This window comes from Rhodnius prolixus, unplaced genomic scaffold, assembly GCF_049639745.1.
Source record: "Rhodnius prolixus isolate KJV_2025 unplaced genomic scaffold, Rpr scaffold_7, whole genome shotgun sequence".
In the NCBI taxonomy this organism is placed as follows: Eukaryota; Metazoa; Arthropoda; class Insecta; order Hemiptera; family Reduviidae; genus Rhodnius; species Rhodnius prolixus.
This window is the reverse complement of record NW_027411582.1, coordinates 5,767,941-5,792,240: the sequence shown is the minus strand read 5'-3', so window position 1 is coordinate 5,792,240 and position 24,300 is coordinate 5,767,941. Positions and strand designations below refer to the sequence as shown.

The 24,300-nt window shown below is 31.5% G+C and overlaps 3 protein-coding genes and 1 long non-coding RNA gene across 9 annotated transcripts in view; 1 reads left to right on the top strand and 3 right to left on the bottom strand.

The window, feature by feature from the left end:
- The window catches only part of Ent2 (Equilibrative nucleoside transporter 2), a 36,283-nt gene extending 36,003 nt beyond the window's left edge, over window positions 1-280 (bottom strand). Inside the window, exon 1 of the mRNA XM_074113643.1 lies at window positions 238-280. The gene's annotated coding sequence lies outside the window, so the exon portion shown is untranslated. The remainder of the gene's footprint in view (window positions 1-237) is intronic.
- On the bottom strand, window positions 236-3,243 carry LOC141446827 (uncharacterized). The gene is made up of 5 exons (XM_074113659.1): window positions 2,721-3,243; window positions 2,446-2,648; window positions 2,169-2,372; window positions 637-777; window positions 236-546 (listed from the first exon to the last, which is right to left on the bottom strand). Exons 1-5 carry the CDS (start codon window positions 2,836-2,838, stop codon window positions 292-294), a joined length of 921 nt encoding a protein of 306 aa, XP_073969760.1. The 5' UTR covers window positions 2,839-3,243; the 3' UTR covers window positions 236-291.
- A 2,141-nt stretch (window positions 3,244-5,384) lies between these two features.
- Window positions 5,385-24,300, bottom strand: part of CtBP (C-terminal binding protein) — a 58,458-nt gene continuing 39,542 nt past the window's right edge. For 2 of the 6 annotated variants that reach the window (XM_074113650.1, XM_074113651.1), the window contains exons 2-11: window positions 22,870-23,129; window positions 21,860-21,988; window positions 20,183-20,341; window positions 19,842-20,030; window positions 19,649-19,748; window positions 18,542-18,682; window positions 14,655-14,891; window positions 13,454-13,623; window positions 13,265-13,356; window positions 5,385-11,720 (exon numbers count right to left, since the gene is read on the bottom strand). In XM_074113650.1, the coding sequence (XP_073969751.1) occupies window positions 11,714-11,720; window positions 13,265-13,356; window positions 13,454-13,623; window positions 14,655-14,891; window positions 18,542-18,682; window positions 19,649-19,748; window positions 19,842-20,030; window positions 20,183-20,341; window positions 21,860-21,988; window positions 22,870-23,067 (1,422 nt within the window). In that variant the 5' untranslated portion in view covers window positions 23,068-23,129 and the 3' untranslated portion in view covers window positions 5,385-11,713. The remainder of the gene's footprint in view (window positions 11,721-13,264; window positions 13,357-13,453; window positions 13,624-14,654; window positions 14,892-18,541; window positions 18,683-19,648; window positions 19,749-19,841; window positions 20,031-20,182; window positions 20,342-21,859; window positions 21,989-22,869; window positions 23,130-24,300) is intronic. The other 4 variants (XM_074113652.1, XM_074113654.1, XM_074113655.1 and 1 more) reach the window with 4 other exon arrangements.
- LOC141446829 (uncharacterized) lies at window positions 15,314-16,251 on the top strand. Its single transcript, XR_012453912.1, has 3 exons — window positions 15,314-15,357; window positions 15,464-15,895; window positions 15,999-16,251. It is a non-coding gene; the product is annotated as an uncharacterized lncRNA (long non-coding RNA).

Genomic DNA, 24,300 nt, shown 5'->3' with positions numbered 1-24,300 from the left:
AATTACTAAAATGTTTATATATGAATGTATTAAAAAATTCCTATTTAGTGTTTGGCATTGACCTAAAAGGTATTTAATGAGCCCTTTTTGTCTGAATGACAAAAAACGGAAGCAAAAATATACAGAATTTTAGACAAATCTTTTTCAAAATTTATTACGAATGAATAAATTAATAAAATGAATGAAAATAATAAATGACAAAAAACTATTTAAAAAACAAAACAAAAAAAATCACACCTTTATTTGACTCAATTCGGCTGATCGATCATTATTCGGAGAATTACATACAGTTCAATGGTACAGACGAGATGGACAATACCCAGTTGTTTTTGCACAAACATAGTAACAACTGTCTGTAGCATCATGTATAGGACAAGTAAAACTGCGCTTGTAACCTCTGTTTTCAAGTATGTTTGCGAGATCTTCTGAACAGCATAAATCTTCTAAATCATTATCAATACCTAAATCAACTACTTCGTTCAGTCCATGATTGATTAGACCAATAACTTGCACTCTAACTTGACTCAAAGGTAGCGTTTTTAGTACCTAATTTAAATTACAAAAACAATAAAAAAATTAATACATATTTAGGAAGAAGTAGAAGAAATTCTCATATAACTTTAGGAGCTTTCTTACTTGTAAAGGAGCGTTCACTTTATTTAGAACAAGAAGATCCAGAAACGTGGTATTGTAGGCCCTCATCAAGGAATATAAAGGGAAGCAAGGTACTGGTATTAAACTTGAATTCGCTGAGCCACCTCCAACTTTGAAGAACGCCTTGTGCAAAACAAAGGATTAAAAATAGGTAAAAAAAAATAAGATGTGAGGTCTTCTTTAAAATTACTTCGAATTTTAGAGAGCAGCTAAGCAATTCTGATGCAGCAAATTATTCCCATAATTGGATAGAAAGCCTTTAACATTACTATAGCTATCTACTCCAACACTGGTCAAGTTCTACCCATAATTTTCGTGGAAATGGTTACATAAGAATAAGGTCTTTAGTTTAAAAAGTCCTGCTACCTCTATTTAGCTTGGATGCAGGCACTCGGCACGATCATGTGTAAAGAGAACTAGCGACTGTTCCGAGGGACAAAACTCCTCCATCTACGGTTCTTGGAACTTTTGGACTGGAAAAGTAGTTGCAGAGAGCTAGTCACAACATACAAGTTTATCTCATTGTTCTACAAAAGAACCACACCGAGTACTAAGGTCTATTTAATCAGACCTTCTTTTACTTTTCATAGGAACCGACAGAAAACAACGCAGGGAGTTCCACAGAGAGGGTTTTAGCGCTATGTTGATTGTGTAAAAACGGAAACGTTTTTTTTTACATCCTAACATATTACGATCATGGTGAAAACTTCGAGCAATCAAGGAAATCTTCCCGTTTTAGCTGGAGTTCCAGAGGAATGAACACGCTCCATGCTCTAATCCGGCAGTTCCAACATTTTTTTTTTATATAAAACCACTATTTCAAAATAATTCGAAAATTATTATTTTATAAAAAGATTTATTTATTTTTTGTTTTCATTAATAAAACTAAGAAAACATCAATGAAAAAAATTATGGTTATTAGAATATCTCTTGTGATTAGTAACTGTTGCATACTTTTATTTGCATAAAGTAAGAGACTTTTATATAATTTCACCAAGGTTATGAGTTTTGTTTTTGTTTATAGTATTTAAATATTTTTCCAATTCGGTTCAGTACTGTGATCGAATTAGCAAAATAGTATAGCACATAGTTTGCTACAGTATTTAGTTTGACTATCAGTGTATGTATAAAGCAAAAACAAAACAGTAATACACATGCACGTTTTTAAAAACCGAATAGTCCTAAAAACAAATTAGTACATAAGTCATATATAATAACATAAAAAGTTATTATCGTAATTGCTTCGAAATTAATTTTCATTTAGGATCCAAACAAATTTCATTTAAATTTTCATATCCTTCTAGTTTTTCTTTCACTCTGAAAGTGTATACCCAATAATTATTACCTTTTAATTTTTAATAAAAACGGTTTTTTATAAATACTTCCCCATTTTTAAGGATCAGAAGGATAACAGGGGCGTATTCTTCTTGCGGAAGCCCTAAATTTAAGAAGAGATCTCTAAGAACTATCTTTAACAATGAAATTTTTGATGTAATAGAAGAGCAACAACTTACATGTTTAACATATATTGTGGGACTAATACAAACTTGAGCAGTGAGCGTTTTTGGTCTAGCAAATTTTAAAACGCCACGATAAATATCTGGATTTGGTTGTGTTAGAAGTCCATGCCAGTGTAGGTGCGTTGTCAGCCACTCTGTTTCACTAGGAGGTGCGTCCAAATCTCGATTAGCACCCAATTCAAAGAAGATGCCGTGTTTCTGTACGAAGAACTATAAATTAAATATCACTTTGAAACTAAATATCTTAGTGTTTATAATTCTATCAATTAACCTTCTTTTTGAAAATCTTAAGCAATTGCAAAGAAGGCCTAATTTTTCTGTTAAATTGATCAGCTACACTGGTCTGTTTGGAAATATTCATACGAGATGATTCCATGTATTCTGTACGAATAAGATGGATTAGTTTTGGTGATTCCTGGCCACAGTCTTCGAAATCCCAAATATAAGTGGAATTGAAATGTATATAATGACGATCTGTAACACAACATAAAATTTATTCTTGAATAAAACAAATTCTTTATGAATACATAATAAAAAGTTACTCACTCTTTAAATCTGTAGAAAATATTAAAATAATCATAACTACGGTGAATGATGATAAGAAAACACACCAATGTTTTACTGAAACGTTTGGTAAACAATTTAACAAAAAATACATTTTCATGAGCTACTCTATCACAGCAACAGTTTTCAATCATTATATTAATCTGAAGCTTCTTTTATTTTACGATAAATTGTAATTATTTTTTGTTTAACCGGCTTCCAATCACCCATCTGACTATGACGCCACAGAACCTACATTAACACTGACAATAGCATTACATGTTGAATGTGAATGTAACCTTCCAAAAAATATCGCTTATTCGATTTAAGAGATGATCGAAATATAGAAATAACCTCTACCAAAGTCAATCCCCCTCTTTTAGGATATTTTTCTTCTCCCACCCAATTCTCATAATACCATATAGAAATCAACTGTTTTAGTTTAGGGATTGGGAGAGATCAAAAGCTAAATACAGTACATGAAAAATATGGATTACAGAATTGTTAAAATACGAAAAGCAAAGAAATCAAGGATTTAAATCTGCTAACTTGAAAACAGCAGAAAATTACTTTTAAAAAATCTCTAATAGCTACAAACAGGAGATTCTCTTACTAGGCTAGTTTACAAAGAGAAATTTTCTTCTCCTTTACCTTTAAGACCTACTGTTCAATTTAGAAAGATTGCCTTCTTAAAACTTTTCTGTCCTTAAAATCGGTTATCTATCGGTATTTTATTTGATACTGCTTAAAAATGCGACGGATTGGCTACAACTTTGCGAAAACAAAAATGTTATTTTCTCATTCTATATGTCTACTTTGATCCGACCCTCTTTTTCTCACCTTGTCAATCCACATCTTTTAGTATATTTTTCTTCTTCCATCCAATTCTCATTCTAATATCCCCAACGGCTGTCCATTTAATTATGCTGTACCAAAGTCAAACCATCGTGTACTTTTAATATATACATTACTATATCGTTCTTTCTATATTTTTTGAACCTACAAAAAAAATCAAGTTACACTCAATACAGAAAATTAGATAAAAGACACATTCATGTTCAAAGCTTCAATATAATAAAAACGTGAAGTGTAAAATGTAAATCAACTTGAAAGCTTTTAAAAGAAGCTTGCTGAATTATTCAGCTGATTTTCTATTATAATTATAGGGATGAAATATCAATTCTTTTCATTTATGTATGTATGGTTGCGCATCAAATTGAATCTTTTGGATTCATAATATAACTAATCGAACTTCGCTGATCTGATCGCTGCTTATTAAATAAGTATTATTTGAGGCAAGTTTTACTTGAGGATATTCTGCAATAGGTTCAATTGTAAGGACAGTTAACCGCTTTCAAACTTACCTTCTATTTAATAATGGAATGGCCATATTTTTAAATTGCAGTGCTATCTGCCAATTACCCAACACTTAACTTTATCGCTGCATGTTACAAAAAATCATTCATCTCATTCATTTTTCTGTGAAAAATTTGCAAATAAGCAATCAAGCACCCTCCGCCAAGGGTGGGTCATTTTACAAGGACTCCGGAACTTCTAGAGACAAAATTATTTGTACAGCCTCAGGAGTAAAGTTTATGCTGCACAATTTTTAAGCTGATGTCTGATTCAAGCGTAACATTCTTCAAGGAAATAAACGAATAGAACAGATAGATAAGACATAAATTGAGTCAAAAAATACGAAGGAGACCTAATTGCGAGGATAACGGCACTCAAGAAGTTGCCAGAAGAAAGAAAGGTTGCAGGGAAACTAAATCAAGAGCCTAGGGTACAACCATTACAACAAACACATGCGAGTGTGGATACTTCAGCTGATTAAGTCTGAGTTGGCAATACCTTTCTGCTAATTGTTCGGGTCTGAAATTTGTTTCAGTTTCATCAGTCTTTAGAAGAGATTTCTGTATAAAATTATTATTAAATTTGTCAAACTGTGGTGAATCTTTTTCCAAGATTAGTCTTTGGTTGTCAAACACTGTTTTCCTGAAAATCAAACTCTGAATCCAATTATGGAAAAACTAATCACTAGCCAATTTTGTTACAGAGTTCTAATATTCACCAGATGGATATTTTAAGAAATGAGAAGGTATATTAAAGAACAAAACGTTCTCTATCTCTTCCCTTTATTGGGCCCAAACCTGCTGTTCGCTTTACTCTGTATGCTACACGGAATGGACAGTTTCCCAGCATTCACCTTTATTAGATAAGCTCGTTGCTCGACTAGTTGGAAGACTGTCCAAATATGACAGTTAAGATAGAATAAGATAATTTTCGCTTTAGCGTGGATAGATAATTAGATTCGTTCGGATTGCTGTGAATCGCAGGTGGCACACAGGGGAGTATGGATATAAAGCTCAATGCTCGCTTTGAGAGGCTGTTTTTATTTGGTTTAGTTATTTCCTGGTCACTTGAAAGGGTAGACAAAAAAGGCAAATAATAACAATAGGGGCTAATGACCAAGTTCTTGATACGCCATAAAAAAAAACTAGCAAGCGCGTAGATTCATTTCCACCCATCTAATTGAAAAGAATAACTAGAAAAGAAAAGAAATACTCAACATAAAATCAAGAAGAAACATATAAAAGTATTTAAGACAACTTTACAGAGTAGAAAATATAAGAATAAAAGGATAGTAATTAATAAAATAACACATTATAAGATTTTTTACAAGATCGCATATAATCAATGCATTAAAATTTTTTTCACTGCCATTTCGTTCAAAAAAAAAAAAAAAATTATAATTTTTTTATACTTTTTGAAGTTTTACTATTTTTTTAAAATTTCATTTTCTTTGTTAAATAATTTTTTTTATGGAAGTGTTACTTCTTTGTAATCAAATTTTCTTTTTACATGTGTCCGACAACATACACATTCTTTGTCGCGTGGTCACCTAGTTTGTTTTTGTTCTCCTTTTTTATTTTGTTTTCTTTTATTGTTCTACATTATTTTTTTTCATTTTATAACTAATTTTTTTCTTATTTATACCTCTTTTTATTTTATTTTTTTTAAATTTTTTGTTTTTTATATATATAGTATATAAACCTAGAGAAATTATAACTACTTACTATTAAAAACTTAGCCATTTAAAAACATATATACTTAATTGTGTTTTATATATATAATTTTTTATTTATATATGCATGTGTTTGTTCGTGTAAAAAAAAAAATTAAAAAATATATAATAAAATCCATTTCATGTAGGATATATCAAGTTAGATTTCAATACTTCCAAGAGTCTTTTTGATACTGTTAACTTAATAGTATTTATTATTATTTGAATTATATTAGTAAAAATATAAAATATAATCCAATGTAATCCCGAATTTCTCCAACAGACGAGAATGAAAAAATTTCATCAAAATTGAGAGACCCAAGTTTATTGCACTGCTAAACGATGAAAGTCAAGTATCCTTTTGGAAACAGGTCCAAAATACAATCTCTGTGAGGGCTCTAAAAACAAGTGCCTCCTTGGACACCTCTATGGAAGCACCATTGTGTGAAAAAGGAATCTCTCTTCAACCTTTTGGCAGATGAACAAATGCCCATTGTTAAATAGTGCATATACGTACAATATATAAATTGATATTGTATTCTGTAATTCTTTAAATAAAAACAGTCTACCTAACTATCTTCAAAATTCTTTTAAGAGTCATGTTACTGTCTAGTTGCTTAGTACGACTGGTCAGAAACAAATATCACTGTAGGCGTTTGTGCACAACGCCACAGCATGCAAAATGTGAGGAGCATTGGTGCTTCTCATACAGTTCAAGATTTATTAACAGGAGTACAAGTGCTGAATCTAGGTTCAGTTATAAAAGAAAATCATGATAACCAGGAGCATAATAAGATGAGAGAAACATGGCAAAAATTTGAAATCTAGATTGAAAGGGGAGTTTAATGTCAAGTAGCGATTTCAAAAAATCATTTTGGATACTACTTAAAAAAAAAAAAATGCGCCATAGGCATAATTACGAGGAAAACTGAAACATAAACTTGATTCAATGTAAATGAAGCTGCACTAATAGTAACTGGTTCAAATGTGATCCTCCTCTGAGTGCGCCAAGGAAATCAGGGCTGTTTGGAGTCATTACATTTCTTTGTTACAACGATTGTACAAATGAACAACGGTTTCTAGCAAGTTAATAAAATTAGATCTCGTGACAAAATCCTCTAGGATCATCGGATATAATTGCCAAATCACTTTTTAATACTTGAAACAAAGAATAATTTACACTTACTACAGAAAAAAAAAACACTCTCTTAAGTTTTGACAAATAAATTTGATACTTCCTACATGTCTGTGAGCAAAAATAAAAAGTTTTTTAATTTAATTTAACACCCATTCCATTTTTTTTAACATAAAATTTCATTTAACTCACATTTACCTTAAAAATAAAAACGAAAAGTGTTGTTTAGCAATTCGGATGAGTCCCATCGTCAATAAATTTGTACAAAAATAAAATAATTATTTTAATGTTTGTGAAAAGAGTAATCGTAATACTCAGAATTAATAAAAATAAAACATGTACATGATTGTTTTAAAAAATTAAATAAGATTTTTATGATTAACATAATGATCACAATTTATGTAGAAAAGTGAAAAGATACCTGTTAAAAATTGGTTGATGATATTCCTTCTTTTTTTAATTTTGATAAAACTTCACATTTTTAAACAATTAAAAAAAACTGTATTTCATTTAAGTAGGTATTTTTTGTCCGAAATATCTCAACAACTTAGTACAAAAAAAATCACGCAAGCTAGACCAGAAAACCTCTGCTATGGTTACAAGAATACGCACAACTATTTGAATCAAAATACACGTTTACTAGAAAACAAAACCCCGAATTAAACATTTTTACGGTAAAAATTTTAATGTTGTCTGTAGCAATGACGAGTGATGGAAATGAAATGCCTCCGAACAAAAATTATCTTTAGTGTTCAATAGCAATTAAGACCTTTCTACTAATTTTCACAGAACGAATTGTATAAGCTATGTATTATTATAAATATTAAAATATACATATGTAAATGTATTTAACACGTAGTATATGTATGTATTTATCAAAATACGTGCTGCAAAGAAATACAAATGTATGTTGATGAAACGATTCTTATTATAAGACTTTCCATAGTGACCTGCACGGTTTTCCATACAAAATGCCATTACTCATAAATGCCCGCTATATAAGACTGTTCCAATTACAACTTTTTAGAAACACGAACCATTGTAAAGGCGGTCATACATTGCAGCGTCTATCAGTCTTCCTTGTACATAGTTCGCCCCCCCCCCAAAAAAAAAAATCTGCAAGGATTTTAGTATAAGTGTACAGACATCTCGGAAGTTCGTGTAACATAATAACAGCTGGAGTCGTATTTAATTACATCTTTTAATTATTAGCTTCGTGCTTTTTTTTATATATATTAGTTGTTGAGCTTATTGCGTAGCATTATTAAAAAAAAAAAAGGAAAGTGTAAATTAAAATTAGTATACTATAATAAACAGTAAAATCCACTTGTATGATTTTTAAATTTTAATTTTACATAAGTTTCTTCATTCTTTTCCAGTTACTTTATAATAAAAATATATCTTAAAACATGTTTTTTTATGTTTTTTTACTAATGGTATTTTTTTTTTTTAATAATTCCACTTTTTTCAATTAAATAGGATGGGTGTAAAAACAATCAACGAGACAAGATTAAAAGTGGATTTTTCAACAATTTTTAGAACACAGTAAAAAATAAAAACATAATAAATTAATAAACACATTTTGTTTTAAAATTGTTTCTGTATTTATTATATTTTAAAATGGGTTGGAAGCAACAAAATAATAATAATAATAATAATAATAATTAAATAATAATTTTAGAACTTTTCATTAAAAAGTGAATTTTTTACTTAAAAAATTATACGAAATTAAAACAAAAAAAAAATTATTTGTTTTTGCTTCTATCTATATTCTCTGTACATTTTTTTAAAAATTATTAATTATAAAATTCAATTATATTTGGGAAAGTTTTTTTTTCTTCTTCTTCCTTATTCTGGGAGAATATATAATAACAAGGATAGAAAATAATTTTCATATAAAGTCCATTTTGAATAATAATGGGGAAAGGAAACGTCCTTTGCTTTAAAATTTGAATAGGGGCGCACACACACAAATTAAAAGTTCTTGAATTCTGCCTGTCATACGAAACACAACCTAAACGTCGACGCGTGCAAATAAAAGCGATTTAATCTTCTTTTTTTTTTTAGTTTTATTTTGTTATTACTCACTTAATTATCTAAAAATATCCCCTAAAAGAAATATCTGTTTCCATAATTTACTTAAAAAAAAAAAATAATAAGTATATTTATTATTAATTAGTTTCCTTCCCTCAATTTATATACTTAAAAGAAAAAACAGTACACAGAATAAACACTTATGTGATGTTTTTTTCATGCACACTAACTCCATTTCTTCTTTTTTCAACACGTCTCCTCTTACTTTTCCTATATTCTCAAAAAAAAGTAATTATTTAAATATAGTCGTTGACGGTTTTTATACTATTTTTTTTGTTTTGTTTTTTCCGATATTTTCCATTATAAAATTAACCTTTTTATTCCTTCGTCTGGTATTCTCTAGTGTTGCATTTTTCTACTAACTTTTAATTAAAAACAAGAAAAGAAAAAAGTATATATATTTATATATTAACTAAATTAGTTATTTATTTTTGTTTTCCAAGTTCACGATCGAATTTTATTACATATATGAAGGATGTATATATAAATTTCAGCAGCCATTATTTTATTTTCACAGTTTTGGTAGCGGAGCAGAGTTCATAATTTGCGGAACGATTGTGACTAAAAGGAGGAAATTGAATCTTCAATCTCTTGTGAAAATTTAATATTTCTTAAACATTTTTAACTTTTTGCTTTCAGTCTAGTCAATATGAAATTTCATTTGAATATGTACAGGTATAAATAAAAAATAAATATTGCAATATTTTTAAATGTGGTCACACATAATCTTTGTTTGTTCACATCAAGCAATTACTAAGAAAAATGAATTGTTCATGGAATACTCAATGAATTAGAATTTCTAGAGAAGCATTAGTACCTTGAATTGGATTCTGAGGCTATGGGATAAGTAAGAAAAACAAAAAGCAAATAAATGGTACATATACTTTTCAGTGACATGCCGTTTAGAACTTATGAGCATAGCACTTAAGCTAATTGAAAGAAGTTCCTGAATTAAAGAGGGTTATGCCAACTCATAATGAGGAGGAGGTCTTGGGTAAGGAGATGAAAAACTTGTCTACACCTGGAATCGAAATTGTCTTCTACTTCAATCTTAGGATTAATTCATCAACTTTATGGGAAGAAGGTGGCTGAGAAGGATATACTTGGGCTACTTTTGATCAATCTCCGAGTAAATTCTAATCATTCACATAGAATAGAAATTTAAAATTCGATAAAAGTATATATTTCTTCTTAAATGTTACTCATCAAGCAAACTTGTATTTGAAAATTCTGATATTAGATTTTCTTTCATCCTCAAAGATGAGTATCGGTTACGAGAAGAAAATTTCAACTCAGAATAAATTAAAACTTCTGTACTTGAAACTGATGCACTAATCTCTGAAAATGGACGAAAATTAAAGAAAAAAGACTAAATAACAAAATCAATAAAATAAAATAATACAAGCATGCAACGGGATTGCAACAGGATAACCAACTTGGATGTTGCCAAGAACATTACGGATTCAACAGTAATTACACATACAAATTCTAGGATGAGCACTACTCGTTATTAAAAACGAATAAAAATTGTCAAATTAGTATTAAACTAAATGTAAACAAACTTTCAAAGATTATGTAATTAATTTAGAATTGTAAATCCATTTTTTTCATTTAATTAAAGCAAGATAGATTTTAATTTTATAAATTAAGACACACTTTTTTTTACAATGGCCATAGTTTTTAAGGAAAATAATTAGAGTATAGTATAATGGACATATTTTCAAAAGAGATTTAAAACAAATTTATTAAATTGAACGATTTTGGTAGCCAGGAACATCTAATCAAAGGTACCAAATAAGTGATCTAAGGCTCAGATGACAATAGGACATATTCAGGCAAAACTTTTAACAGCAATAATAATAATAATTATAATTATAATAATAATAATAGTCATAATAATAACAATAATAATAATAACAAAAATAAACGTAGAGAGTTAAGAGAAATAAAACTCTTTGGTGGTTAAAAACAAGAAAAATCAAATGTAAAATATGCCCAAATGCGTGCATTGTCATCAGGCACTTTCGTGAAAGAAAAATAGCGACATTTTTTTTGAGGGGGCCGGTGTTTTTGATATTTGAACGTATTGAGTTTTTGAGTAAGTTTTTTTTTTTTTACAATTTTAAGAAAAATTGTTTGTACAAATTTCTTTATTTCACTTTATTATTTATTCACTTTTTAATATTAAGTGGATAAATTATAAAATAATCTAGCTCTTTTTTTGTCTCCTTTATTTTTTTATTTAATTGATAGCCTCAATAAAACTTGCTCCTAAAATTTTTGTTATAATTAAACAAAAAATGTCTCATAATGTTTTTCATTTGCTTTTATTGAGAGAGAAACTGTAGAAAAATGTGGTTTTTTTTTCTTATTCAGTTTTTTTATTTTGTTGCCAAGGTTTTCTTGACAAGTCGAAAAAAAAGTCAGATGAACTAATAAACTGATTAACAATGATTACTTAAGTTATTTTTCTTAATAAATTTGATGATTTATTAAGGTTATTTTTTAATGTTTTTAATTATGTCTACTTGGATTTTTTCTGTTATACTTCAGTTTTTTTTTTTTGAGAGACCAACAAAAAAAAAGATAAAAATTAGTAATAATGTCGTCTTCTTCATCTTTCTAAAAAAAGGAGATGTTGTTAGTGGACTTCTGATGGCTCAACTTTTGGAGCGTGGTGATTCGTAGGATCCGCACTGCTTAGCGGCTGTAACATATTTTAAGAAAAAAAAAGAAAAGAAGTATTTAAAATAATGCAGTAATTACTATTATTCCAAATTATTTTTACTTTTTTTTAAAGCATTTCAAATTACTTTAAATATATGAAAGTAAATATATAAGTTTATCTTCTGTAAAGTCACTTTCACTTTTAAGATGCAAGCAATCGTGTTTGTTTAAATACCAGGAATCCGGAAATGATTTAGAGATAAAATTTAAAAGGAACAACTAAAATCAAACTGATTCCAATTTGTACACACTTTTCACTTATTTTTCAACCTTTTAATATAATTAAGAGCGTTCCCTTACAGTATACTTTAGAAGGAAGTTTATTTTTCTCTTAAAATTGGAGATGTTGATTTGATATTATATATTTAAATTTCTTTACTTTGACTTTTTTTATTACACAAGAGAGAACAAAATAAATTTGTGTAATTTTTTTTTTTACATCCACAAACCCTGAATTCTGAAAAAAACATCAGAATGACGAAACATCATTAAGTCATCAGGCCTAATTTGAGTCAACTTTTTAAAAGATTAGAAATTTTTCCTAAATTATTCCTTCCTAAGTTATTCTTAAAACACTCACGAGTTTTCTGTTAAACCTTCATTTTAAAGGAATGCAACATGGGAATCTGAAGTACGAAATGTTAACTTCTCTTTACGAGTTTAAAAGGGGTTCCCTACCAACTTGTGTTGAGGTGGATGAGCTCTTGCTCCAGGAAAGTTGAAAGTGACAATTTTTATGTCAACGATTCACTTCTCTCTGCTCTTTCATTAATGAGGAACTTTTAAACAAACTGATTCATATTGATTCCCGTCAAACTATTTGCTGAAATGTTTCAAAGGGGAGATGGAGAGTGACCAGAACACAGTTGTACGACATTAGCAACTTATGAGTAAGGTCCACAAATTGAGATCATGGGTTCCGCATACCATTATCGAGGTCAACAGGAATAAGCATGTTAACCATATTAAAATCGTTACATGTCCACTCTTACTTGAGTGAACAGAGTGTCCCCTATAAGGGGAGACTAGGAAACCACTAGATCGCCAAGATCACAATTTCCGTACGTTATCACACCCCTCGCTTTTTGGGAAAATCTGGAGATCTTAGGCTTCACTAATAAATGTTAGTTAGGAGTTGCGAGTCTCTTAATTACAAATTCAGATTATCCAGTTTGATTCTAATTCCCAATAACTGTTCAACATACTACTTCGATATGATAAATAGTCGTCCATCGATAAAGGATTTAATGAAACTGGCTGAATTTAAAAACTTGAGAAAGTAAATTCTCGAAACTCCTCGCCTCATTGATGCGTAAGTAAAAAAAAAACATTCCTGGAGCATCCGATTCTAAGATGTGACGAACACTAATGCTTACATCCCAAACAGAAAGTGTTAACAGAATCTTTAAACTATTCATTTTTTTTAATCACACTTCCTTTCACCACCAGTGAGGTGGTCAATCATTTTTTGCTTCTTTAGGATGGAGCGTGTCAGACTGAGAGAGTTACGAGGAAGAAGCTTGCCTCATAGTTCCGGAAAAGTTAAGTGCAGTCTCATAGGTCACTGGGTGAGTGGAATGCTCTTCTCCCTCGCCCCAACATTTCTCCGGCCATCGCTATCCAACCATAATAGTGTGCCTCAGCCTGGTATTAATTAGGCAGTAGATTTGTTTAAATAATACTAGATAAAATTAGTGATTATGTGATACTAACAATGTTGTGTGGTATTTGCTGTTGGGATGCCGGCTGGCTGGGTGGAGGAGGTGGTGGTTGCGGGGCCGAGTGGGGCACACTGTCATGGGCGGTTGTGGAATGGGCCTGTTGCACGGGCAGTGCACTCGCTACCACGCCACCGCCGCTGCTGTAGTAGCCTCCGTTAATACCTGCCACATATTAAACTTTATACAACACAAAGAACAAAAACCATAAATTAATAATTATCATAATGATATACAAGATTTGTGAAAATCATAAGATATGGAAGGTATTAGCTAGCACTACAAGGATTAAATACTGAATTCAGAAAACCTTACGTTCGAATTTGGGACTCGCTGGCTGATTTTGAGAGACTTTTACAGCTCACTGTTGATCATGGAGAATGTGGTCGGCAAATAGTAAACAATTTCCGAAGGCCGGCAGTGAACTGAGAATGGGGGACAGGTCACCCACCTAGGAATTGCGAGTTCGAGAACTAACCTCCAATCTTGGAAGCCGCCACCACCGAATAACTTGATAAAACTAGAAATAATTATCCTGAAGAATCTGTCAAAGCGTTTTGCTGATTCTGTTGTTAAGGTGTTAGTGGTTAAGCCTATACAGTTTTGGTTTGATATTGCAGTTACAATAAGCTTACGTTTTAATGCATATACAGGTCTAAAAATATATATATATATATATATATATATATATATATAAAGATGGAGTACAATAGAATGAAGTCCTCTTCTATGTCATGTAGGCTACTACTGCGTCAGACGCCACCAATGTTGAGAAATAGCCAAAGTTTCGCCACTAGCAACCGAGGACCAATCAATACGTAGTGGTGAAGTGACCGTAAAAATTATTCCAATCGCTTAGTGCAGGACTTGATTTATTAAATAAATTATAATGATTTATTAATTATTTAGTGCGCTTATATCTACTGTGTGTAGCGAGCCGTAATCTTAATGCTGCACTCATCTAGAATTATCAGAACAAACCTGCTACATAACTAGAGCCACAAACCAAAAATATTTTGCAGACTAGGCCCTTATCTACTTAGAATTTTGAGCTCTTTCTTTGCTTTGCCCGCGAGGTATTAATTTTATTTTATTTTTTTGCAATAAACTTTTATTTATTTGTTTATCATGCCCTAGATATTGAAAATATCTTAATAGTTAATATTGACAATATTAAAAAATAATTAAAATAATACCATCTGTTAATGGAGGCTGAGCAGTGGGTGGTAAAGCTGTACTGCCCACTCCTGGATAGGTGACAACTGTTGGGAAATATTCCTTATTGACACAATTCCTAAGGCAATCTGGGACTCTTCCCACAATCGCCCGCCTTATCTCTGATGCTGCCATCTCCCTTAATTCTGTACAAGAGGCATCGCTGTAAAACGCTGCATGAGGGGTGACAAGCAAATTTGGTGCATCTTTCAGAGGTCCTGAAAAGTAAAAAAATAAATATTATTAAAGAGATTTTGTTTTCTTTTCTTATCTGTGAATGGAACATAGAATAAATTCCACCAAAATCATTATATGGCTAGAAATGTTCGAGACCTTAAGAGAGATTATGTTGCAATTATTAAAGAAGCGTGAAATAAACAAAAGTCTTGCACCTTATCTAGGCAGTGTATCACCAATGGTAGGTATCACCTGACAATAGTGAGTTATGTTGTACATACTGAATCCTGAATTAGTAGGAGTTCAATGGATGGCTCTAGCAGACACCAAATGTTGACGGGGAAGAGGAGATGACCTTGTATTTCTTCAGAGATAATTAATTAATTAAATTTATAATAACTATTTATAATGGTAAGGAAAGTCTGGATCGTTCACATCCTACAAACAATGACAGAGGAACAGCAGACCTTAAAGGTCGAAAGTCTAAAGTTGCAATTCAAAAATCAGGTAAGAATAACAACAGATTTTTTTATTTCAAAATTTTTCTACAAATGAGTTTAAAACCAAAGACATTTCAAAAATTGCGTTTAAATTTATTTTTTGGAACTTTTAGAGACAAAAGTCGTTATGAAAATAATCTCAAGGATAAAAAGAAAGGCAGGGAAAGTAATCAAGGTCATATCTTATCTGGATGCTTGATTAAAAAAAAAATGATTCCAATGTTGGTGATCTCCATGAACAAACAATTATGGAAATTGAACACATAATTAACAGAAAACTTCCAGTAAAGAGAAAAAAGCTATTCTCTTAGGTTTAGGAGGGTTGATGACTGGAGGCGTTGTTGTCACAGGTCTCAGGTACTTGCGGATTGCAGTCAACGAGAAAGTATTCGAGCTGGCCAAATCAGTTGAGTACGCCACGCCAGCCAAATCGAGTGCATCCGCCTCTTCATCGGACCCAAGGAGCCTGCTGTTGTTGTACTCTTTGATACAAATATGTAGCGCTTCATGACATTCTCGCGGCATTCATCCTTGAAAATGAGCTGGTAAGTTTGTCGATACATCAAGAAGTGTCCAGCCAGGGGTATCAGTGAGTATGAGTGAACCATATCTACGTGACGAGGCTTATATTCACCTCCTTTTTTTCAGGCTACATGACCGAACATAAAAACACATCCATCTATTGTATTGTTTGGCTAATTTGAAAGTAAGGTTCACGTTCACAGATTGACGTAGGGAACAACTAAACCTTATTTCCCCTTGAAGTCGTTGTTTGATAACAGTAAATCTTACGTTTAAGGTTTGCAATAGAATTTTTTTTTCTAGACTCGGCTTACATTGCTGTAATAATGCATCTATAAAATAAATGAACGTATGTAAAAAAATAATAAATATACTAATAGAACGCTTTTATCTGCTGGAAATAACTATACTCCCTAGATCCGACTTTTTTCCCTTCCTAGAAGATCCCTAATGAGACAAAGTGTTATCAGGGAATAGTAACTGCAGTTCCCTGACTTTTTCAAATACTTCTCTTGAAAACCTGGATAACTTGTCTTATGAGGAAGCTGGTAAGGTTTTATCTAGCACGGTAAAGGGCACAGTAAACCTATGTTAGTCACAATAAAAAATAAAACCCTTAAAGAAACTAAGACAAGTGAGAAATATCGCTAATTGATTTTCATCCATCGCCAGAGATCACAAAAACAAAAAAGAGGCTATGATGGTTAAAACAAAGACATTATCCAGCACTGCGGATTCAACCACATTTTTAAAGGCGAAAGATTTAAAGGCGCCACGGTAGCCGAGCGGTTAGAGGCGAGACCTGCAAAGCTAATATGCATTGTGGTACTGGGTTCGATTCCCGGTCTTTAGGCCTTGGATTTTTTATTTAATGGTTAATAAAAGAAATTTACAGTAAAATAAGTTTGCTATTTGCCTCCGTCCACGACACCTAAATGGTAGTTGGACGTTAAGCCCCGCCTGAAAAAATAGGCGATTACTTTACTTTACTTACCGCATTTTTAAAATGGAGAAAGTTTAATAATTGCTAGATTTTTTTAAACAACTATTCAGTGCAAATGATGCACAGGCTAGAAGTTAATTAAGACATTGCTCATTTAAGAAGAAAAAGGGCCCTCTCATTGCCCTTATCTTTCCAACGTGACATTACAATTTAACATGACCCAGCACGTCCTTTATACTCTAATAATCACTCTTAAAGTCTCATTACACCTATATTGCAAAAGGAACATACAATAATCAATTGTAATATTTAAATAACAAACTCAAAACCTGGGTTAACTGACACTAATATTTATCCCTTTAATAACTCCACCACACCACAAAAGAATATTCAGTCATATTGTTACATATAACTTCAAAAAAATCATGCCCATTAATGGAAAACAAACAAATTATATTTAATTAAAAATGAATAAATAAATAAACCACAAAACACCAATAAATCATTTTATTATTTTTTATTAAAATTTAGCAGCAATTTGCAAATTTTATAAATGTTAACAGTCTGTCAGTGTCATCAGTTATTTGTCACAACTTTGTGAATGTTTTGTTTTGTTTTTAATGACATCGACCATGATGAATAACTCTCTTTGATTGGAAGAATTGTTTGGTAGATTATTGCATGCAACACCAAGACGAGATTATAAACATTTTAGTTTTTACCCGATGATATCTAATCTAGAAGAATTAAGAAAACACCACTTCCTTTTTTTAAAATTCTGACACTATTGCAGGCCCCAGATTAAAAAATTAAAATCTTTCCGGGTGAATAATTTATTTTAATTCTAGAATGCAGTAAGTTTTAATTATAAAAGTATTTTATACTTAATTTAATATCACTACGCTTAGCTTGGTTTAAGAATAACTTAATAATAAACACTCACAAGAAATTCAGAAGAGATTTTAAACCCACTAATATAACTAAGTTATGCATGAGTTTTTGTTGCTAGTGACGCTCTTTATATTGTGAGGATAGATAAATAAATAATTATAAAACTGTTGGAATATGGAATAGATAAGGCATTTATACACTGCTTACTTGTAATTTAGACCATTGGCTTTTGGAAACCAGAGGAGATAATACACAAAAAGTCTAACAAGAAAATCTCTCGATAATTTGAAAAGAATGGTGGGCACAACAATCTAAATATAAAAATTGTGTCCGAAAAGTGGTCTCTTCAAAGTTGTTTTTAATATTGATTAAGATTATTTCATTATATTAAGATATTGTTTACTTCCAGAGAGGTAATCACCAAAAAAAGCTGTGACAGAATGCCCAACTACCAAATAGTCGTACACGAAAGGAAGAAGTTCATATTTTACGATTAATATATTAACATTTTACTAAAATGTAGCCAATAGCTGGAGTCGAACTGAGAACTTCTCCATTCACAAGTCTAAACTTAGAACCCCGCTTCCGACCTGCAGGAAACTGAATGAAGTTCCTCGCCATATGAACTTTTTTTAGTTCCCAAAATGCTTTATTAACAGTCAATTTTCTAAGGCGCCTCTATCAAAATATTCGTAGTACTTAAAATCTGTTACAATAAAGACCAAAAAAAATCTATACTGCATTCTAAAATAATTCATAAGAAAATAAATAATCGTGTCCAGTAAGAGGGATGATGGCCAGTCTAGTTAGTAGAAGCTTTAGGCTGAAAACTTACGTTGGTCACCTTGGAAAGCGTTGTACGGCTCAGATTCATGCACATCCAACGCAGCTGCTCTGATTCTACCCTGCTTTAATGCTGTAGCTAACGCTTCATCATCTATGAGACCGCCTCTCGCTGTGTTTACTAGAAACGCTCCTGTTGATCATTTAAGCATAAAATAAGTTATTGTGAAGCATTCTTCTTTTTAAAAAGAGTGAGAATAATATTTGGGTTTGAATCGTAGGGTTACATCACTGCCTTGCTAGCATAATTTTGTAGATTGCTCCCTTAATCAGACAGAGAAACAAAAAAAATTACGGAGAATCCCTTATGACAAGGAAAATCGACTAAAGAACAAATATATTCAGTGAGACTGATCTAAGAGATGTAGAGAATTAGTAGCAGCCATATTTCATCTCTTTATTGAAGTGAAACAGCTGAACAGTCTTGGAAAAAAAAAATAGTGTTCCAAATTCACCTGTTTGATTAGGCTTTGTTGAAGGAGGCACAATCAAGAGACAAGACTGGTCTGTATGAGTCAAGGATGAGGGGAGCATGAACTGTAACTCTTAAGAGAGTAGTGACGAGAAGATGGACTGTAGACAATCAAAAATCAATATTCATTAAGTCCGATCAATAGTTGGGTTACGCGGATTACACTGAAGCCACTGGAAGGTCATAGGAGAGGAGACTGATTACAAGGCGAGGATAATATGTAAGAAATACGGAACATCAAGTCCATCCGTATTACCTTTAAGGAATTTAGCTTATACCTTTGAGGAGGTAACTGGGTTTATTTACCCAACATGTTTGGATTTTTTAAGCAAAAAGAGGAAAAATGCCCTTACCTTTGTCCTAGCAGAGCCCTGAGAACTTTCAAATCTAATTCAGAATAAGGAGAAGAGTATTTTATAGTGGCTGCCACAACAGAAACAGAGCCTATGGCTTTCTGGGCAATCTTAGGGTAACCTCAGGTATTGTTCGTTTTGATCGAACTATTATGAATGAGATTCGGATTCTTCCTAGAATACCAAGATTCTTAAAGATGTTGCTAGCCAAGAGTCATGGCCAGTTTCATTAAATTAGAGATGCAGTTGCAATTTATAAATATAAATGGAATACCTGGCCTCATTTGTTTGATAGTGAAATCGTTAATAAGATGATGGTTATGTTCATTCAGCGTACAATGAAGCGATACACAGTCTGATTGGAAAAGGAGATCCTGAAACATTTATATATCAAATCACAAACAAATCACTTTAAGTAATTACAAAAAAATTAGGCTGAACTAAATGCTATAATAAATAAAAAGTACCTGCAATGTATAAACTCTTGTGAGCCCTAAAGACTTCTCGATCCCGTCTGGAAGGTAGGGATCATAAAATATTACATTAAATCCGAATGCTTTTGCCCTAAGTGCAACGGCTGATCCTATTCGACCAAGGCCGATTATCCCAAGGGTATCCCCTCTAATTCGTGCACACCCTTGTGCTGCTTCACGTACCTGCATTACAAAATATATACAATATAAGAGTAAATAAAGCATTGAAATAGGAAAAGCTTTCTTCAAGCGAAGCTTGTTGGCCATATTGTGTTCCTTGTAAAGTTATTTATAAAATCTCCTTCGACCAACTTAAAAAAAAAAATTACACTAACCTGTTCAGGACCTGTGAATTTTTTACCCTCTCTAACCATGTTTGCAAGCCAATATGTCCTCCTGTACAGATTTAGTATCAAACAGAGTGTAGTGTCTGCCACTTCTTCAACACCGTAACCTGGTACATTGCACACCGCTATGCCCAGTTCGCCAGCAGCCTGAACAACAGAAAATGAAACAAATTTATCAAGAAATGAAACCAAAATCCATGAATCTAATGCTAATGAGAAAATAGCTGATAGTAAATGCCATTTTACTTAATATATTTTTGCAGTGATTTCGTTTTCTATAAAACATCTTTTCAGGGATCATGAATATTATTGGAATTAACAATTTTTTTGAACGAACTGTAAGATCCAATGATATTTAAGTATGTAATGTACATGTTCACAACAGATTTTTTTTGAAAAATATGTTACGATAAAAAAGTTTTTCTGTAAAACTCGAAAACACAAACATACGTAGGTCTCGCCAGTATAGTTTTATATCAGTGAATTTTATACAGAAGGCACCTACATAAAGTCAAGTTTGAATACTTACATTTTTTGTTTTGACAATATTAAAATAAATATTAATTAAATAATTAGAAAAAGGCAAGCCAATCAAAAGATCATCCAGAAGAACTAAGATTGTATTATTATTATTTTTTTTTTGCATTTTAATCTTAGAGAAAAGACACTTTTCTCCCTCTGTTGACCCCCACCATTGGGCTGGTTAAAAGATTTTGCCCAGTATAAGCTCTTTTTCTAACCCTGGAGCATTTCCTTTAGTCAGCAAAAAGTGGCATCAGCTGTACGACACCCTAATGTAGCACATTTGCTGATCACAGCAAAAATAAAACGTTGTTACAAATCTACAAAAAGAATGAAATGGAAAATGCTGCTGACATTAGCTAAAAAGAAAGAAAAAAAAATGCACACATATTAGCAGAAAAAATAAACAAATAATAATGAAATAAAATAAAATAGATAATATTCGTATGAAGTTAAAATGTTAACACGAATAATATATTAATTATCTTTATAATATGGCCATGACCCGATCTTTTTTTATGACATTATTAAATACACTTTTTATCAAACAAAACAAAAAATGTATTATAATTTGGGCAATTATTTGAAATTTTTATACAATACTTCTTCTCATAACCCAATGAATGTTTTGAATTCATCTTTTGAATTTCCCAATTCTATGACATGGCACGCTTCTCATAGAACCATATAATGACTGAAACTGGCATTAATTTTTCATCCTATTGAAGAGAATTAAAGTTAAATGTACTACTGAGCAGTGATTCTTTAGCAAATTTGAGAATTAAAATAAGGAAATGCACGTATTGCAACCATAAGTTTTTCATGATAAGATAAACTCTCCGGTCATGAGGACTCCTCTTTTGCAGCAATTACATATTTGCCTGAAGTGATACAAGACGAATTTCATGCATGCATTCCCACAAAAGAATCGCTCGCTGTTGGTCTAGGATACTAATCATGTCTACCATTCTGGTCTTTCCGTAGCAAGCGACCAGATGCTAACAATTAATTTTAATTTCAGTGTTACACATCAAAACGATAATTGCAAGTTTATAAGATTTCTGTAAATGGAGAAAATTCGCTAATTATTTTTCAGCTAATTTGCTAAAATATGTATACAATTTGTAAATATATTTGGTATACCTTAACATCTATGTTGTCTACTCCGCTACCTATTCGTACAATGATCCTCAGAGTTTTGAATTTTTCCAAATCCTCTTTTGTGAGCACAATTGTGTGCCACATTAGCGCACCCACAGCTTCATTCAATACCTATAGATAAAAAAAAAATAAACATAAGTTTTGGAAGACACTGATACATTTCACACTAAAGTACAACAACAAAAAAATAGTTCTAAAGAAAACCTCCAAGAAATGAACTTTTTTGAATAATGATTGTAAAAAGAAAATTTAAGTATAAAATAAAGGGAAATAAGCTTAGTTTCCCTCAAGAGTAAATTTAAGAAATTAGGCAACTGCTGGAGATCGAGCAGTAATATGTGAATCCCTGCTCCTCAGGTCAGTAACAAACAATGCTAGCGGTCAAATAAAAGATGCAGATAGCAAACGGAACCGCATTTTCTGACTTATAATTGCTTTCTTTTTTGTTTTTCCTAAACTAATTCGCGGTATCTCTCACAAACTGTCCTCGTGCTACACGGTTCTTTCTGATAAGTAGCCAGTTTTGACCTCCTTTCCACACAACCTTGAGTGTCACGGTTAAATCTTCCTTCTGATCGTAGAAGTTGCCATATCCTTTAAGTTTCTGAGCTCTTTTGCTTATAGCTTTTTGGCAAAAAAAAAAAAAAACTACGTAAGTTTGTAACTAATCTTTTGGAAAAACTAAAAATTATGAATGATTTGAGTAACTCTGTTAAACAATAAGTCATTAATGGTTTTTTTGTGTGTGTTAAATTAACAAAATTGGGCGAAATATCATGATTTGTAAGATAGGTGAACATTACTAAGGCCACACAATATTTAAGAGTATTAAAATTAAAACGTTTTATTATTATAATTAATATTGTAGCAATTAATGCTTGTAATTATTGATTTTTTTTTATTTAAATAAACGTTTTTGCCAACACTATTAGACAAATAAATATTGATTAATTATGTAAAAATCTGAGTAAATTAAAACAATGAAAGATTACTTTTTCGTGTATTTCGGAAGTTGATTGGGCATCACAGAACGCAACAGTGGCCACATCTTTTAAAATTGGCATTTCTATGGAACAATCGCGTCCATCCAATAGGGCGACTAGTGGGCGTGTCTGCATGGGGCCGTTAGCGATCGGCCCCCTAACAGAGTCCAGTCTCGGTCTCTTGGCCAGCATTTTCCGTTTGTCCATCCTATCACATCTGCATCGCCGCCTCTCTCTCTGTCTCTCACGCCGTCCTTTCAGCCACTAGTCTGAAAAGAGAGAAAAATAATAATAAATAATAAAAATACAAAATAGGATAATCTATACGAATGCCATTTAGATAAATCTAGGGGATGAGAGACAATCAGAGAAAGGATCTATGGAAAACATAATAATGACTCCCACTTCCCCTATTTTCAGCCGCCCGCTGTGAATGCCCAAAATGCTGACCCCATTAAATTTATTGCTTCATTGTTACTACTACTTCTGCTGATAGCAAAAAATTGAATAAAATCTAGCTATTCTATTTTAAAAATGAGAGCCAGATGCCAGAAATGAAAAAAAATTTCAATTCATCAAGAATTAATTGTACGAGGAAGGTCATACCAAAAATAAGGGATAACATTACAGGGGTCTTACAAACTAGACAAGCGAAAGTAAGCGAGCACTTCAAACTACCAATTTTCCCTTCAATAGTGATTGTAAGGGTGATAATAACGTTTCAATCTAATGCGATCATTCTCGTAACAGATTACTGACGCAATCAATTCCAATTTTTTAAGATAGCCCACCCAAAACGATCGACTTTATCACAAAAAGAAATTTTTGAAATACGTAGCAGAAAAATTAGTCATAACAGACCATTGACTTGTTGCCCCTTGTTATGCAAATGATAATGGTTGATAAGCACAATTCTATTCTTGCAGTATATTTCATCATATACAAAAATTTTTGATTAAAGAATACAATAACTCAAATAATTTTTTTAAAACTAGTTGTAAAAATATTTCTTATCTTGCAGGTCTAGATAATGTCAATATGTCGAAATGTTAAGGGCACTAAGACAAAAAACAACATTCTGATGTAAAAAAGACTTAGTTTCTCTTTTTTTTTTGCAGTATTTAAATTTCTTTGCAATAAGGTAACTTTGGAAAACTGATAATTATAAAATTATTATATAATAAGACTCGGGGGGCTAACTGATATACAGTATTGCCACGAGAAATTGTACTGTACTAAAATATTAATTATCATTATTATTATTATTATTATCAATGTTAATTAAATAAATGTTTAATAAATGGAATAACTTCTTCATGCTGCAATACTATTGATTTAATGATATATAATTAACCAATCAAAATAAAATCTGGCAAAAAAACTCACACCCTGCAAAGTACGTTATGAAATTTTTCAATAACATTAGAATTCGTGCGGTAG

Bases quoted from the DNA above. Each gene is read 5' to 3' on its own strand.
- LOC141446827 (XM_074113659.1), bottom strand. From the start codon at position 2,838: ATGAAAATGTATTTTTTGTTAAATTGTTTACCAAACGTTTCAGTAAAA. The intron at 2,649-2,720 runs GTGAGTAACTTT...GTTGTGTTACAG, and splicing joins ATTTTCTACAGATTTAAAGA to ATCGTCATTATATACATTTC. The intron at 778-2,168 runs GTAAGTTGTTGC...GTTTTGCACAAG, and splicing joins CCACAATATATGTTAAACAT to GCGTTCTTCAAAGTTGGAGG.